The sequence below is a fragment of the Conger conger genome, chromosome 7 (genome assembly GCF_963514075.1).
Source record: "Conger conger chromosome 7, fConCon1.1, whole genome shotgun sequence".
Classification (NCBI taxonomy): Eukaryota; Metazoa; Chordata; class Actinopteri; order Anguilliformes; family Congridae; genus Conger; species Conger conger.
In genome coordinates, this window is record NC_083766.1 from 28,386,107 (window position 1) to 28,405,318 (window position 19,212).

The following is a 19,212-nucleotide window of genomic DNA, read 5'->3' on the forward strand; positions in this document are numbered from 1 at the left end:
TTACCCATAAAGCGAGGCAAAAGTGGTTTGTGTGGTATACAGCTGTCACAGGCTAAAATGTTTATCACTGGAGGGCCAGGGAAACGGTATTAAAGAGTTATCCAGGGAGGGTGCAGCCCACAGAGAGCAGGAGACAGGGGTAGGTGGAGAAGGAAGATGTGAGGGAGAAGCAAGATGCGTGAGTTTCCATCCACCAAGTAGGAAATGTCCAATTGAATGGATATAAATTTGTCATTCAAAGTCGGAATCTCTGGCACCTCCGGAATACCAGAGATTGCAGGAGGAGAGCTGCACGTGTAAAACAGGTGGAGGAGAGGAGAGGAGAGGTGTATGTGTAAGAGAGGTGGAGGAGAGGAGAGGAGAGGTGTAAGACAGGCGGAGGAGAGGAGAGGTGTAAGTGTAAGACAGGCGGAGGAGAGGAGAGGTGTAAAACAGGTGGAGGAGAGGAGAGGAGAGGTATAGATGTTAAACAGGTGGAGGAGAGGAGGTGTAGGTATAAGAGAGGTGGAGGAGAGGAGAGGTGTAAAACAGGTGGAGGAGAGGAGGTGTAGGTGTAAGACAGGTGGAGGAGAGGAGAGGTGTAGATGTTAAACAGGTGGAGGAGAGGAGAGGTGTAGGTGTAAAACAGGTGGAGGAGAAGAGAGGTGTAAAATAGGTGGAGGAGAGGACATGTGTTGGTGTAAGACAGGTGGAGGAGAGGAGAGGTGTTGGTGTAAGACAGGTGGAGGAGAGGAGAGGTGTAAAATAGGTGGAGGAGAGGAGAGGTGTAAAACGGGTGGAGGAGAGGTGTAAGTGTAAAACAGGTGGAGGAGAGGAGAGGTGTTGGTGTAAGACAGGTGGAGGAGAGGAGAGGTGTAAGTGTAAAACAGGTGGAGGAGAGGTGTTGGTGTAAGACAGGTGCAGATTTGCCCCAGCTCACCTTGTACAGCAGAGTTCTCCTGCTGGCTTCCATTGTGTTCAGGCTCAACATCTGGAATCACTGCCTCTGGAAACCGCACACACATTTTAATACACCCTCAATACCAAACATATTTAAATACTCTTATCGCCAAACACACTGATATATACCCTTAACACCAACCACCTATTAAATAGGTACACTCTAATCAGCGTACACACATTTACACTCAGTGAGCACTTTATTAGGTATTTATTAGACTTATTGTTTAGACTTATTACGTTTTCTGCTGCTGTAGCCTATCCACTTCGAGGCTTGATGTGTTGTGTGTTCAGAGATGCTCTTCTGCACACCACTGTTGTAATGTGTGGTTATTACTGTCCCCTTCCTGTCAGCTTCGACCAGTCTGGCCCTTCTCCTCTGACCTCTTGTATTGACTTGGTGAGAACGGCTGCTCACAGGATGTTTTTTGCAGCATTCTCTGCAAACTAGACTGTTGTGCATGAAAATCCCAGGAGATCAGCAGTTTCTGAGAGACTCAAACCACCCTGTCTGGCACCAACAATCATTCCATGGACAAAGTCACTTAGATCACATTTTTTGGTTGATGTGAATATTGACTGAAGCTCCTGATCTGCTTGATTTCGTGCATTGCACTGCTGCCACACAATTGGCTGATTAGATAATCGCATGAATAAGTAGGTGTACAGGTGTTCCTAATAAAGTGCTCAGTGAGTGCAAAATACACCATTAATACCAAATACAGATTTATACACTCTTACCACATATATACATTTAAGTACACCCTTAAATATTTAGATACACTTATCACATATACACATTCAAATACACCCTTAATACCAGAATATTTTAGAATAACAAAAATATGCTCTTGTCAACATACACTTAGACAAATGCACCCTTGATACCAGATACATATTCAAATGCACACTTAATACCATGACTACATTTAAATACACCCTTAATACCACAGACACATTATACACCATTGATGCCACGCACACACTTAAATGCACTATTAATATGATACACACATTTAAATATGCCATTAATGCCATGCACACACTTAAATACGCTAGTAATAGTATACACATTTAAATACACTCTCAATACCATCCATGCATTTAAATACGCCATTAATGGACAGAAGATTCTCAGTAATGATGTGATCCAGTGGACTGTTTATATCTGCTCATTTAATACATTACTGTAACCATGTTTCAGTTCTGACATATTTAATGACGGGCTGTTGAGTATCTATTAAAGCTTTATATGTGACGCTGGAGTAAAGTGTGCTCTGTAATGATATTTCACAGGGCAGTAGTTAGTAATGGCTTTGTGAGCTGTAATGGGATTTGTCTGCCTTCTCATGTAGAAATGTCTCAACAATTCAGCAGGCAATCTATTAGCCGACTTTATTGGTTGATCATCAGCCCTGCAGTAACGTTACATGAAAGGAAACATCACGCTTTGCCGTAATAAATTCCACTTTAATCAGCCTTGGAAATAATTGCCCCAGCCTCTGAAATGGTTGCAGATGTGTACTGGGCTCTTGACATGTTTTATGTATTTTTTTCTGATACTGTTAAAATATTGGAAAATAAACAATGGAGAATGATGGGGCTATTAAAGAAATCTCCGGGTTTAAACAGCCACGATTAGCGGTGCGCGTGATTAGTATCTCTCCGAATGTTAACCTTCCTCCTCCGTAACAGCGGCTGCAGCCACAGCCGTAAAAGCCATGATGGTGTGGCCAGGAAAGAAAGAGGAGGAGAGAAAGGAACAGAAGAAGGGGAGGAGGGAGGAAGGAAGGGTGACGCTGAAGAGGAGGATGAACAGAAGGAGGAGGAAGAGGAGAGGGATGAGGAGGAGCAGGAGGCTGACCGTTGAGACTCATGCGAAGTGTCTCGGGGGAGGTGGCCTGTTTGAGCGCCTGCTCCACCTGTTCTCGCCGCTTGGACTCGAACTCCAGTGCCTCCTGCAGTTTCCTCTTCGCCTTCTTCTCCTTCTTCAGCCGCTTCTGAATGGTGGCTGAGAGAGAGAGAGAGAGAGGGAGAGAGGGAGGGAAGGAGAGAGAGGGAGCGAGAGAGCGACAGAGAGGGGGAGAGAGAGAGAGAGAGAGAGAGAGAGAGGGAGGGAAGGAGAGAGAGGGAGCGAGAGAGCGACAGAGAGGGAGAGAGAGAGAGAGAGAGAGAGAGAGAGAGAAAGCTTTAGTTAATTGATGGATGTATGCATTGGCAATAATTACATTTGTTTTTCATGCCAATAAAGCAACTAGATTTCTTTTAAGAGAGAGAGACACACAGAGGAGAGCTGTGAGTCACTACTGTGTTTCCCATTCTTCCCAGACCCCCATACCCCCTGCACACCGTGCTGGGTGAATGCTTCAAATGTCTGAAGGCCTGTGGCCCTGACCAAATGACAGGGGTCTCAGGCAGCAGCAAACAGGAAGTGATGTCATTGTGAAACAGAATACAGCCCATGGGTGTGAGGTAAACACTGCTGCTGATCCTGGATCAGCGATGAAGCGCACGGCCAAGTGAATCGCATCTCTCCGTTCAGCACACAGCAAGCCCCTCTTCACCGCCCGGCACAAATTCACAACATCTCTAATTACAAGTGCTTTATTTGCTAAATTATTACTTTCCTCCCCCTTTATTAAAAATACATTTGGATAACATGCAATACGATAACAGGCATGGCTAATAAATTATTAAAGTGGCTGTACAGACTGTTGAAGCTGTTAGCGAGGTGGCTAATTGCCTTAATTTCTTGGCTCAGGATGAAGAGCCAGGCTCAGTTTTTAAACCAGCACTAAAGCACGGCAAAGCCTAGCCAAGAAGCACAGCCATTCTTACAGGATTTTCTATTCATGTGCATTTATTTATGGTGGGATTCAGACCCTGGACAACAAGAGACTTGTGATAAAAAATCTTACTTTTATCACTGTGTCTCTCATACTCATTGACACAGACACATACATATACACACATACACACACACACACACACACACATATGGACACACAAAATCTTACCTCTGCTCTGTAGCTCGGAGGTGAGCTGTCTCTCCAGGCTCTCTCTCATCTCTCTCTCTCTGTAGAGCTCCATCTTTAGCTCTTTCTTCTCTTGTTGAACATGCTTCTCCTGCACACGGGCATTATCCACAGCCACCTTCAACAGGCCCTGAGACACAAACACACAGGCATTATCCACAGCCACTTTAAACAGGCCAGAGATACACACACATAGGCATTATCCATGGCCACCTTCAACAGGCCCTGAGACACACATAGGCATTATCCACAGCCACCGTGAACAAATTGAGACACAAACACATCTGTTATCCATAGCCATCTCCTTTAAAAGGCCTGGAGACACACACACACACATGCACACACTTTATGCCGCAGGGGGCTATGTTGATATTGTTGTTGTGGAGGGGGTATGGGATGCCATGGTAACGTCATAGCTGTGGTATTCGCTCTGAGGCCGTACCTGGATGTTGGTTAGCAGTGTCTCCACGGAGGACAGGCCATCGGCGAAGAGGAAGGGGGCGGGGAAACCGGGCGGCAGGGCCTGTCCAGCCAGCGGCAGTTTGTCAAAAACTGGTTTTGTCATCGGCATCAGCTGAGCTTCATCTGCACACAACACAGAAAGAGACGTGTTACACACACATACACACCGATATGCACACACTCACAGACACAGATTCACATACACAAACAAACCACATACTCACATTCATACACACACACACCTCACACACACACACACACACACAGCAATATGCAAACATACTCACAGACACTGATGTAATGCAACAAAATGACATCAGTGAGATGAGCTAAAATTAGTGGGCAAATCCAGTGTGTCTCAGTGTGTGCACACAATGTGTAGTGTGTCTAGTCTGCATGCAGTGTGTATCCAGTGTACGTGTAGTGTGTGGTCTACAGTGTGTGTGTAGTGTGTCTGCGGGCTGTACACACAGTACATGTCCATGTATGCGTAAATGATGTAAACGGCGTGTATGCAGCGGGTATAACACGCGTGCAGTCTGCGCGTCACGCGTGCGCAGTGTGTGAGCGGCGTGGGCGATGCCGCCGGTTGGCCGGGCTGTAACCCGCCAGCGGTAGTTAATCTTAACCGAGCTAAGAGCAGCGCTCCGGAGTGGACCACAGAAAGGAGGAAGAGCCTCATATTTTACCCTCCCACGCCCCCGGCCCCCGCCCCCCGCAGCCAGCCCGGCGAGAGCGCTGCAGACTATGATTCATCCGGATAATCTGGCCAGCGGGGTGACAGCAGCCATCGCGGCTTCCCGGAGAAGACGGATAGGACAGCCAGGGTGGGGATTGTGATGACACTGTATCACAGGTCAGATCGATTTCCCACGTCACCCCGGGGCCGGCCGGATAACCCCGTACTCCATCCTGCCCATTGTTCATATTCCACCTGTCCCACAAGCAATAAATTCTCCCCCGCACTGGAAAGGGCATTAAAGTAAAGAGAGAGGGGAAAAGCCAGATTCAACCCTCCCCCTCGCCACCTGACAGTCTGTGATTAAGTTTTTCGTACCGACTGAAAGTGGTTCACAGATCAAGGTCACACAGATATAGTGTGAAGAGGGGAGAGAGAGAGAGAGAGAGAGAGAGAGAGAGGGAGGAGAGAGTGGGGAGGAGAGAGAAACAGAGAGAGACAGAGGGAGGAAGAGAGAGACAGAGGGGGAAAGAGAATCAGAGGGGGAGAGACAGAGAGGGAGAGAGAGGGAGAGGGAGAGTGAGAGAGGAAGAAAAAAGGAAAGAGAAAAATAGAAAGTGAATCAGAGGCAGGTCGCAGTTAGAGCACTGGGTTTGCTTGGGGTAAATAAAAAGAAAACTCAAAGGCATCATGGGAAAAGCATTAGCATTAGCGTGCTATTAGCATGGTAGCGTCGATCAGGGTCGATGCTCTGCCTGCTTATCTGCGAACAGCGGCAATAGGAACCAGCCGCGGCCCAGCGTCCACCTGGCCCCGCGCACGCAGCCGCAGAATGACTGATTCACACCCCTCCCGCGGGCGCGTGGCCCGCCCCACGCCCGGAACACTCCGGAACGGGGGCTGGAGGTCACGCTTAAAAGCCTCGTCGCTCACCCCGCCTTCTGGCCCCCTCTCTTCACCTAATTGCTGCTCCCTTTTAAACGACAGATTTATCTTCCTGCTGCTGGTGATAGCGCACAGTTCAATTCATCCTCTCTGCCCAACAGAAGGGAAAAAAACCCCGCCTGTGACATTTACAAAGTGCCCTGGTTCTGTCCTGGTTGGTGTAATGTGCAAAAGTAATGATACAGGGCGCATTAGCCGGCCGCGGTGTTTACCATCGCGCGGTGGAGAGAGGGGACGCGCGGCCGTCACCGCAACCGCTAAGAGCGGAGAGGGGGCGGGACGGAGCCGCCTCCGCGCCTCACACACTAATGTCAGTGTGTATGATAACACAGCGCTCACGCTATAACCGTCTGCAGTCTGCAGTGTGTGTGAAAGGCCTCCGCGCCTCACACACTAATGTCAGTGTGTATGATAACACAGCGCTCACGCTATAACCGTCTGCAGTGTGTGTGAAAGGCCTCCGCGCCTCACACACTAATGTCAGTGTGTATGATAACACAGCGCTCACGCTATAACCGTCTGCAGTGTGCGCTGTGAAAGAGACCCCTTCTTTAAGATGAAGACCTTGCTTTGATAAAACCCTCCAGTGATTAAGCAACAAGGTCTTCAAAGTACCTTTCCAGCGCCCCAACCCGTTTTGGGAGGGACTGTGGCACTTATGGAACAGTGAGGTCAGGTCAGAGTGTAGTGTCACATGCGGGCTGAATCGTCTCACCCCCTCCCCCTACAAACCCACACACACACACACACACCCCCCCCACACACACACACCCCCACACCTCCCTCCACCTCAGTACAGGACAGAGAGCGCCCGCTTCCCTAACAGACTGTCACGAAACACCAGAGCAACAAGCAAACCTGCACCGTCTTATTTCACTCACAAGCCATCCGTCCATCAGAACTGGCAGCATCGCCTCCTCCGTACACCTCCCCCGCCTCCCTGTAACCACCTCGTCCACATCCTTCCCCCTCCCCTATCACTTCCTGCATCTCTTTCTTCACCTGTGCCCCTTATCACACCTAGTTCCCCTCCACCACCACCTCCTCCACCACCTCCTCCCCCTCTGCTCTCCACACGGCCGAGGGACCGGCCTCCTCAGCATTCTCGCGGCGCGACACGCTCGGTGGCGGAGGTGGGTCTCTCCGTGGCTCCATATGGAGGAGCAGATGCCGGAGTGAGAGAGCGGGAAGATAAAACACCGTCCGCACCGCCGCGTCTCCGGCAGGAGCCGGCCCGCCTTCTCCGGCACATTTTACAGCCCCTGCTCCCCGACGGCTCCCTGTCCCCGCTCTGCTCCTGCGCTACGTGTGCGGAGGAGACGTCTGCTGAATATTCAGAGAAATCTAATTAGCGGGTGATTTAGCGCGGCTCCTGCGATTCCGCAGCACCGGTAGCGTAGCGGCACTAGAGTGCCGCTCTACTGGGGTTAAACTCAGCGCAGGAATAAAATCATTACCATAATGACCATAATAAAGATGAAAAGCAACAACAAATGTATCTGTATGTTACTGTTTACTTTTTTGGGGGGACGGCACACCTTTTGGTCTCTGTGCGGAGTTATTACAAAGCACCGCACTCTGTCAACAAGGGGTTTTTCAGATGACTCTGATGAAGACGCAGTAGCGCCGTAACGCATCAGTTTTGCACCATCAAAGGGCTCATTTTGCATCCGTGTGCTCCAGACTTTTTCCTTTTGAAATACACTGTACTGTGTATCACAGTATAAAGCAGACCACCTTAAGTGTGAGGACTCAAAAAATAGTGGCACCTAATTGGGGAGAATTTGGGCCCCTAATCGGGGAGAATGTGGGTGCCCAATGGGGGAAACTTTGAGAGCCTAAGGGGGGGAATTTGGGCCCTAAACAGAAAAACATCAGGCTGGGTTTGGCTGGTGGCGGAAGTAGCTCTGACACTCAGCCTCTCTCAGACAGCTCCTCCATGAGTCAGCTCCCTGAATACGTCACCTCCCCTGAATAAGTCACCTCCCCTGAATAAGTCACCTCCCCTGAATAAGTCAACTCCCCTGAATACATCACCTCCCCTGAATAAGTCACCTCACCTGAATAAGTCACCTCCCCTGAATAAGTCAACTCCCCTGAATAAGTCAACTCCCCTGAATACATCACCTCCCCTAAATAAGTCACCTCACCTGAATAAGTCACCTCCCCTGAATAAGTCAACTCCCCTGAATACATCACCTCCCCTGAATAAGTCACCTCACCTGAATAAGTCACCTCCCCTGAATAAGTCACCTCACCTGAATAAGTCACCTCCCCTGAATAAGTCACCTCCCCTGAATACATCACCTCCCCTGAATAAGTAAACTCCCCTGAATACATCACCTCCCCTAAATAAGTCACCTCACCTGAATAAGTCACCTTCCCTGAATAAGTCAACTCCCCTGAATACATCACCTCCCCTGAATAAGTCACCTCACCTGAATAAGTCACCTCCCCTGAATTAGTCACCTCACCTGAATAAGTCACCTCCCCTGAATAAGTCACCTCCCCTGAATACATCACCTCCCCTGAATAAGTCACCTCCCCTGAATACATCACCTCCCCTGAATAAGTCACCTCCCCTGAATACATCACCTCCCCTGAATAAGTCACCTCCCCTGAATACATCACCTCCCCTGAATAAGTCACCTGCAGCATTCAGACGGAGACCAGCCCCCACAGCCCTCCAGCAGCAGCTCTCTGACAGAGTCAGAGTCGCAGGAGGGGGGAGAGAGACGTGTCTCCTTCCTGCCAACAATCTATTTATCCCCAATAAGACAACAGGCACCCGGGGAGCCGTAAAGCTTGGGAACAAAATGTCTTCCTAGTATTTATAGTTCTCTCAGAAAAATAATAATATTAAAGAGGAGCAGGAGAGAGCGGGGATGTGGGAAGCTGGGGAGGCTTCGCTGACAGGTGCTGCCTGACTCTGTTTCAGAGAGCGCTCCATACAGCGTTATTAGAGACATCACACACACACACGTACATACACACGCTCATACACAGCGTTATTAGAGACATCACACACACACACACGTACATACACACGCTCATACACAGCGTTATTAGAGACATCACACACACACACGTACATACACACGCTCATACACAGCGTTATTAGAGACATCACACACACACACGTACATACACACGCTCATACACAGCATTATTAGAGACATCACACACACACACACGTACATACACACGCTCATACACAGCATTATTAGAGACATCACACACACACACACGTACATACACACGCTCATACACAGCGTTATTAGAGACATCACACACACACACGTACATACACACGCTCATACACAGCGTTATTAGAGACATCACACACACACACGTACATACACACGCTCATACACAGCGTTATTAGAGACATCACACACACACACACGTACATACACACGCTCATACACAGCGTTATTAGAGACATCACACACACACACACGTACATACACACGCTCATACACAACGTTATTAGAGACATCACACACACACACACGTACATACACACGCTCATGCACAGCGTTATTAGAGACATCACACACACACACACGTACATACACACGCTCATACACAGCGTTATTAGAGACATCACACACACACACTCACTCACACACACATACATAGACATTCAGTTTAACCTAAGGACAGGTAACTGTTAAAGAGCTCAGATTTAAAAGCCCAGGGTTTCGCAGCACAGTAAGACACAAACATAACTCTGCACAGAACAACCTGCCCCAAGGAGACAGCTACAGTACAACTGTGGGCAGAACTATTTGCCCTGTGGTAATCTACACCTCAATAAAGAAAACATACAGCACAGCTATAGCCCCTGGCCACACTATTAATCTGCTTCAAACAGCCCAGAGAGCTGTGCATTAGCTCTGCTTTATATAAGCACAGAGCAGTGCGGCTGGCAGCTACATTAAAACCAGCCCCAAAAACCTGCAGCAACCTTAATGAGCTTAAGCAAGCTGAGGAATCGTGAATGGTCATTATTTCCACAAGATGAAAGCACGACAATAAAAAGTAAAACAAAAAAAGGGGGGGAGTTCCTTTATTATATTTTCACTTTTAACTGCCATACGTTGAGCAGTTTACATATTAAACTGCTCAGCCATTAAAGAAAGAGGATTTAAAGCAGCTTTGAGTCTCGTCTGCAGGCTAGAGAGAGGCCTGGAAAAGCTGGAGGTACGAACAGCAGTGCAGTGTGCAGTATGCAGTGTGTAGTCTCCAGTATGCAGTCTGCTGTGTGTAGCGTGCAGTGTAAACATACTACAGGTTACACAGTGCAGTGCAAACACTCCCCGTCACTGCAGTTAAAACAGCACAGTGTAAACCCACTGAACACCCACTGCAGTTAAAACAGCACAGTGTAAACACACTGACCCCTCACTGCAGTTAAAACAGCACAGTGTAAACGCACTGAACACCCACTGCAGTTAAAACAGCACAGTGGAAACACACTGACCCCTCACTGCAGTTAAAACAGCACAGTGTAAACGCACTGAACACCCACAGCAGAAGCTGCCCCTGGTCCCACACTGCAGTGCAGATGACCTGGAAAGGCAGGGGGACAGAGCCAGGACACTGAACCGCACAATTTACATCTGGAGTTGCAGCACAAAGCTCAGAAGGAAACACTAACAGTCATTCTGTCCCGTTCTGGGTGCTGGGGTCTCAAGAGGGGCCTGTAGAAATAAACCATTAAATAAATAAAGAAATAAATGAAGGAGGAAGAGCGGAGGCAACAAAGCATGTTTTTAATTAGCGTCAGCTTTAGCATGTTGCTTTGCCTGCTTACCGCTGCATCCTTAGAAGCTGATGAATATTCCTGGTTTAAATTAACTCTAATGAGCGTTTCTTTTTGCAAGTTAGCCTTTGAATAGTGATATATGGAATAATAAGTGTATTTACTGGGTCAAAATATACCTACATAACCTGCTGAGGTGGGGTGTATTAAGCTGCAGGAGCCAGAGGCTGTGTAGGACAGACAGTGATACTGTGGAACAGAGTGAGAGAGCCAGAGAGACTGGGGAACAGAGTGGGAGAGACAGAGAGACAGAGAGAGAGAGAGAGAGAGAGAGAGAGAGAGAGAGAGAGACAGAGAGAGAGAGAGACAGTGAGACTGGGGAACAGAGTGAGAGAGACAGAGAGACAGAGAGACTCAGGAACAGAGTGAGAGAGACAGAGAGACAGAGAGACTCAGGAACAGAGTGGGAGAGACAGAGAGACTCAGGAACAGAGTGAGAGAGACAGAGAGACTGGGGAACAGAGTGAGAGAGACAGAGAGACAGAGAGACTCAGGAACAGAGTGAGAGAGACAGAGAGACTGGGGAACAGAGTGAGAGAGACAGAGAGACAGAGAGACTCAGGAACAGAGTGAGAGAGACAGAGAGACTCAGGAACAGAGTGAGAGAGACAGAGAGACAGTGAGACTCAGGAACAGAGTGGGAGAGACAGAGAGACTCAGGAACAGAGTGAGAGAGACAGAGAGACAGAGAGACTCAGGAACAGAGTGAGAGAGACAGAGAGACTCAGGAACAGAGTGAGAGAGACAGAGAGACAGTGAGACTCAGGAACAGAGTGGGAGAGACAGAGAGACTCAGGAACAGAGTGGGAGAGACAGAGAGACTCAGGAACAGAGTGAGAGAGACAGAGAGACAGTGAGACTGAAGAACAGAGTGGGAGAGACAGTGAGACAGAGTGGGAGAGACAGAGAGACAGAGTGAGAGAGACAGAGAGACAGTGAGACTGGGGAACAGAGTGAGAGAGACAGTGAGACTCGGGAACAGAGTGAGAGACAGAGAGACAGTGACACTGGGGAACAGAGTGGGAGAGACAGTGAGACTCGGGAACAGAGTGAGAGACAGAGAGACAGTGACACTGGGGAACAGAGTGGGAGAGACAGTGAGACTCGGGAACAGAGTGAGAGACAGAGAGACAGTGACACTGGGGAACAGAGTGGGAGAGACAGTGAGACTCGGGAACAGAGTGAGAGACAGAGAGACAGTGACACTGGGGAACAGAGTGGGAGAGACAGTGACACTGGGGAACAGAGTGAGAGACAGAGAGACAGTGACACTGGGGAACAGAGTGGGAGAGACAGTGAGACTGGGGAACAGAGTGAGAGACAGAGAGACAGTGACACTGGGGAACAGAGTGGGAGAGACAGTGAGACTCGGGAACAGAGTGAGAGACAGAGAGACAGTGACACTGGGGAACAGAGTGGGAGAGACAGTGAGACTCGGGAACAGAGTGAGAGACAGAGAGACAGTGACACTGGGGAACAGAGTGGGAGAGACAGTGAGACTGGGGAACAGAGTGAGAGACAGAGAGACAGTGACACTGGTGAACAGAGTGGGAGAGACAGTGAGACTGGGGAACAGAGTGAGAGACAGAGAGACAGTGACACTGGTGAACAGAGTGGGAGAGACAGTGAGACTCGGGAACAGAGTGAGAGAGACAGAGAGACAGAGAGACAGAGAGACAGAGTGGGAGAGACAGTGTCTTCGCAGCACTCTCCCCAACACTGTCTCTCCTCCACAGCCTGTTTCAGTACAGTGCATACACCTGTGTGTATGCAGGTCATGTAGGTACATCTTGATCCAGTAAATATGCGTAATATTCCATATACACAGCAATATACTGTAGTTATTGTGATACAGTTTATTTTTAATTAAAACAGAAACAGTTACAAATATAGTTGTAAAGAGAAGCTGTCTGACATAAAAAAGGAGGCTAAACTGAAAGAAGAATCTCTGGTTTTGAAAATAAAAAAATTGCATTTTTAGCAATGTTTAAAAAAAGGCAAGTGGATGATATGAGTGTGTTTTCTCCCCCAATCTTGTGCATTATCATTCAAAGCATAGAACCTTCAACAGAACAGCACTCAAATGTTGCTAGCTATCATGGTGGAGGGCCATCATTTTTATGTGTGAAAGGTTTAAAAATTATACTCATTTGAGTAATTTAATATACTGTAAATATATTCTGTAAAACCAAATTTCATCTCTAATGAGACCACTGGTTGTTGTGCTTTCCAACTAAAACTCATATAAAAGCTAAATTTATCTATCTTGGACTTTATCATTTATACGAAATGAAAACGATCACATATTTTTTTAAACAACTCTAAATTGGAAATTAAATTTGAAAATAGTATAGGAATAAAAACTAATGGAAAAGACAAAACCATACTGGCCTGGGATCAGAGGCAGTATAATGGAGGCAGTAGAGGCAGGGAGGCAGTCATATAAGTAAAGAATGGGATGAAATCTGACATGGTCGTGACTAAAATGTTCAGTGTGTACCATGGGTGGCACTGTAGAAAAATGGTTTGGGGGAACTGGCACTGGGGTTGCTACTCCAAAATGACAACAAACTGCTGTTGTTTCATCGAGCAAGATACTTAACCAGAATTGAGTAAATAAGCAACTGTATAAATGGATTTTGTGAGAAATTAATGGAAGCCATGAGAGTGGCTGTGAATAAGAGTGTGATAAATGCCTAAAATAGATAACATAAAATACATACCAAAAATATGTCTCCAAAAATGTAACAAAAACAACAGTTACTGCACCAGCATAAGCCCAAATAAATGGTATATTGATTGCATGGACTCCTCCAATAGCTTTCCACAAACATGCCAAGTTTCATGACTATCTGATAAAGCACACAATTTATATAGGCACGGTAAAGAAATAAATGAATGGAAGTAAATGAATAATAAACATTTGACAATAGGGTCCCTGCCCCCATAACAATCACAACAGTGGTAAGAGCTGTTATCGTGAATTTAAAGAGACAGGTAATTGCGTCTGAAATCCAGAAATCCTGCTCCAGCACTCTCATCATTGGTTTTACTCCAGACTCATTACTTTAGAAGCCTTTGTATCTGCGCTCCCCGTTTGGCTCTGAAGGGGAAGGAGATTTCTGTTTTTAGCGCGCGCTCTAGCTACCCCACCGCGGCGGTAAAGGAATGCTGCGCGTGGCTAATTCGGACAAACAGGTGTATTAAACCGCGCGGGCGCAGAACAATGGCGGTTACGGACGCGCGGTTCCGCATTCCCGGGCTAGCGCTCTGCTGCCAGGCCTGCTTCTGGAGCGGGGGGCCCCGTGGGCGTGCCGGCTCTGGGGCTGGAGGAGCACGACAGACTGGCAGCGCCCGTGTGCCAGCTCCCTCTCCGTGCCAGGATGCCGCACGGGCCCGGGGTGTGGCCCAGGGCCAGGGGCAGGAGGGCGGGGCGCAGAACCCCGTCCGAACCGGTGTCTCTGACTGGCACACCTGTCTGCTACCCACCCCCCACCCCCCTCCCCCCTCCGAACACGGGAGAGAGGCCTAATTCATCAGCAGCCCGTACCGTCCTGGCTCCAGCCAAGAGAAGGAATGACTTTCCCCCAATAATGACCTTGTCCTGAATTTCCACCCACTCCAGGCTGCTTTGTTATCCTCCTCCGCTCTCCGTCCCACCGACGCCGCTTCTGGAGCGCCAGCGACGCCGCGGAAAACGCTAGGCTAATTTGTGTTTCCGTCTTTAAAAACGGGGAAGCGGCGAATTGGACCGGCGGAAGCTGCCAGAACGCCCGGCCAGGGTGCTGGGGACGGTATACCGCCTGGGGGCAGGACTGAGATCTCCAGTTTAATTAAAGCATCACAAACGCGCTTAGAACAGCAATCAGTTTAATGATCAAAAAGGGCTTTGAAAGCCGTGCGGATTTGTCCCGCTCGCTCGTTGGAGAGCGCGTTGCACATAAACAAACAAGCCTTGATTCAGGCAAAAGAGGACCTGAGCCCTTTAAAAAGAGGCTTTTGCTTTCCGCACGTTTATTTATTTATTTATTTATCTTCTGTGCGGGCTAAGAATAACTGCATCCGTCGCCAAAAAGTTAAGAAGCTATCAGTTCTGAACGCTATCCAAGCCCTTGCAGTTAAAGAACAGATTCCTGGCGAAGAATGAGAGGGGGGAAAAGAGGAAGAAAGGAAAACAAACGGCTATCTTTCTTTTTTTCGGAAATGGCTCTTTGCGTTTGTTTTCACTCGCTTATCTCAAAGGCCGAACAATACAGCACATTTCTATCAGAAATCATTACGGACCATTCCGAATCATTTCCGTGCCCCTAATTTCATAATGGCTGAGGGAAGCATTGATTGTAACCAGATGCCCTGTATCAGCTTCGTGGAAAGCGACGGAATGTTCCGAGCCGAGAGCCGCGTGGTTAGCGTCTTTCTGCGAGCGCCACACATCTTATCTCCATCCGCGCGCTCGTTTTGCCTTGTTAGCGTGGCTCTGTGCTGTGACCTCAAGTTTGGAAAGAAACTTTGGGTTCATATCATGAGTTTGGGTTTGCACAATGATGCTAGATCTGCCTCATGCTTGTACTAGCCCCTCTGTCGGGGTCATTCCGTATGTTAAGCAACCGTCACGTGTGATTCTGACACTAAAACATGAGAGATTCCAATATTGTGAAACACAAAAATTCACCTATAACCAGAATGTCTTGGCACTGTACTATTAAACCTATTAAATATTGTAAATGTTCCCTGCTGAAAAAAAGCAAGGTTTTGAAACAGCTAGCTAGCTGGAATTTCAAGCTGGTTATCGCTGGATTTTACACCAGGGTTGCCATCAAGCCATGATTCTATTGGTGATTTGCAATAAAATGGCAGGCCTTCATGGCCAGGAAGAGACACAGGCAGTTTGTGTCCATCAGTGGCGTAGAGACCAGGAGGAGGTCAGTGTGGCTCCAGCGTGAAAGCGTCTGTTTACATTACAGGCCAGCCTCTATTTATCCACAACAGCTGCCGTGTCACTTCCTGTGTGTTGACATGGCCGGTCACACATCTGTGTTTCTGCAGTGCACAGGCCGGATGAGAGTCACAGAGACAGGCCTCCATGGTCAGGCCAAGCGCACAACACCTCCCAGCCACTAGGAGGCAGGAACCATGACATCATAGCAACACAATGAAGAAAGAAGAAAATACAGCCAGTTATTCACGTAATACCATATACAATATACAGCTTGATAGTTCTCAGAGTGTACATATTCGTTTTTTAACATTATTTATTTATAGTTAATTTAGAGTGCACCACATTGCTGCTCTGACCACTGCTCCACACTGCTGCTCTAACCACTGCTCCACACTGCTGCTCTTACCACTGCTCCACACTGCTGCTCTAACCACTGCTCCACACAGCTGCTCTGACCACTGCTCCACACTGCTGCTCTAACCACTGCTCCACACTGCTGCTCTAACCACTGCTCCACACCGCTGCTCTGACCACTGCTCCACACTGCTGCTCTCACCACTGCTCCACACTGCTGCGCTGACCACTGCTCCACACTGCTGCGCTGACCACTGCTCCACACTGCTGCGCTGACCACTGCTCCACACTGCTGCTCTCACCACTGCTCCACACTGCTGCTCTGACCATGACACACTACTACTGTTCTAGCCACTATCAGTGCGGAATACATATTTGACCCAGGTCTGACTACACACTGATGCTGTACCCACTATAGCACATTACCAGTCTAAGTGCTATATTACACTGTTATCACACACTGATCGCAAGTGAGCACACCTGAAAGCATGCGCAGGACTGGAGGTGCAGAAGGCTGGGCGGGGAGGGGTAGAGGATGGGAGGGTGCAGAAGGCTGGGCGGGGAGGGGTAGAGGATGGGAGGGTGGAGAAGGCTGGGCGGGGAGGGGTAGAGGACGGGAGGGTGCAGAAGGCTGGGCGGGGAGGGGTAGAGGATGGGAGGGTGGAGAAGGGGTGGGGAGGGTGGAGAAGGGAGTCCTGGCCTACGGCTACACACGGCTCACTTACTGACCGGCTGCCTGTGATTTATAGACTGAGAAAGTTGGGTTCGTTCAATGGACTCCTGCACAAAAGGTGCTGCCTGCCACAGGCAGGCTATTCATCACACTGTACCGACGTGTCACCCTGTTTATCACACGGAGCCAGTCTTCCGCGCGCTCCCACACCCGTCCCCATAAACAAACAACGCAGGCCCGTTATTAAAAGATGGAACCTTTGGGCCTCTGTCCCGTCCGGGTTAACTTCTCTCTCCGTGCGCGGGCGCCTCATTTGGTTGATTTTATTGCGAAGGCGTCCGCGCTTTTTTTTCTGGGTCAGAAACGGCGGTGTCTCCGAGCGCAGGAGGGATGTTGTTTTGGGAGAGGGTGGCGCCCGTTTCTCTGGGGGTCAGAGGAGAGCGGGACGGGGTCGCTCGGCGGCGGGGCCAATGGAACGAGGGTAATGCGGACCGCGGCGCGGCCCGTGTGAGACCCGCCCTCTGTCACAGCCAGACTGCGGCGCTAAGCGCGGCGGGTTTGTCTGCGGTCTTAAGGAACGTGTTCGCTCAGGTGTGAGAGCCTTAGCGCCGCTTCTCCGTGCTCGCAATCTGCGCACCTGACGGCGTGTCGGGGGACGGCAGGAAACTGGGTCACTAAACGCTGAGAAGACTTCGACGCCGCCGTTAAGCAGAGACCGCCTGCTTCACAGAGAGAAGGCTCGGTGTTCGCTGTCTTTGTGAGCGAGCACGCGTGGGTATGTGCGCGCGTGTATACATGTGTGCCTTGGCGTGAGAGTGCTTGTGTGTGTGTGTATGAGTGTGTGTGTGTGTGTGAATGTGTGAGTATGTGTGTGTTTGTGTGTGTGTGTGTGTGTGTGTGTGTGTGTGAGTGTGAGTGTGAGTGTGAGTGTGTGTGTGAGTATGTGTGTGTGTGTGTGTATGAGTATGTGTGTGTGTAAGTGTGTGAGTATGTGTGTGAATGAGTTTGTTTGTGTGTACTGTATGTATTTGTGTGTGTGCAGTGTGTTATGTGTGTGAGTGCGTATGAATGAGTTTGTTTATGTGTATTGTATGTGTGTGTGCGTGCAGTGTGTTATGTGCGAATGTGTGTGTGTGAATGAGTTTGTTTGTGTGTACTGTATGTATGTGTGTGTGTGCAGTGTGTTGTGTGTGTGTGTGTATATGAATGAGTTTGTTTGTGTGTACTGTATGTATGTGTGTGTGTGTGTATGAATGAGTTTGTGTGTGTGTGTGTGTATATGAATGAGTTTGTTTGTGTGTACTGTATGTATGTGTGTGTGTGTGTGTGTGTGTGTGTATGAATTAGTTTGTTTGTGTGTACTATATGTATGTGTGTGTTATGTCTGTGTGTGTGTATGAATGAGTTTGTTTGTGTGTGCTGTATGTGTGTGTGTGTGTGTGTGTGTGTATGAATGAGTTTGTGTGTACTGTATGTATGTGTATGTGTATGAATGAGTTTGTTTGTGTGTACTGTATGTATGTGTGTGTGTGTATATGAATGAGTTTGTTTGTGTGTACTATATGTGTGTGTGTGTGTGTGTGTGTGTGTATGAATGAGTTTGTTTGTGTGTACTGTACGTATGTGTGTGCTATGTGTGTGTGTGTGTGTGCGTATGAATGAGTTTGTTTGTCTGTACTGTATGTATGTGTGTGTCAGTGTGAATAGCTTGGCTGTGTGCTCATGCCCTTCTCTCTGTCACTGACCTACATCCACAGTCCTTCCTGCCCCTTCAGAAATCACAGCCCCGCTCTGCTCTGCCCAGCAATATCGGCCAATCACAGGAGAGATGCCTCCACACACATCACAGGACGGATGCTTCCACACACATTAATAAAACATGCTCACAGGCCAGGTGCACATTGACTCACTTTAAAAGAGCCTGGAGGCCTCTGGGCCGTCTTATCCCAAATGTGTGTGCTGCACATTACCCGTCTGCTCTCTCGCACACACACACACACACACACACACACACAGACACTCACACACACACAGACACAGACACAGACACAGACACACACAGACACTCACACACACACACACACACACAGACACACACAAACATTCACAAACACACACACACACACACACACACAGACACTCACACACACACAGACACAGACACAGACACACACAGACACTCACACACACACACACACACACACACACACAGACACACACAAACATTCACAAACACACACACACACACACAAACACTCACACACACACACACAGACACAGACACACACACACACAGACACTCACACACACACACAGACACACACAAACATTCACACACACACACACACACACACAGAC

The 19,212-nt window shown here is 48.6% G+C and overlaps 1 protein-coding gene across 3 annotated transcripts in view; it reads right to left on the minus strand.

The window, feature by feature from the left end:
* dacha (dachshund a) overlaps nucleotides 1–19,212 on the minus strand; it is a 159,785-nt gene that overhangs the window by 11,427 nt on the left and 129,146 nt on the right. For 2 of the 3 annotated variants that reach the window (XM_061247553.1, XM_061247552.1), the window contains 4 exons: nucleotides 4,417–4,559; nucleotides 3,957–4,104; nucleotides 2,804–2,950; nucleotides 920–985 (listed from right to left, as the gene is read on the minus strand). In XM_061247553.1, the coding sequence (XP_061103537.1) occupies nucleotides 920–985; nucleotides 2,804–2,950; nucleotides 3,957–4,104; nucleotides 4,417–4,559 (504 nt within the window). The remainder of the gene's footprint in view (nucleotides 1–919; nucleotides 986–2,803; nucleotides 2,951–3,956; nucleotides 4,105–4,416; nucleotides 4,560–19,212) is intronic. The other variant, XR_009709094.1, reaches the window with a different exon arrangement.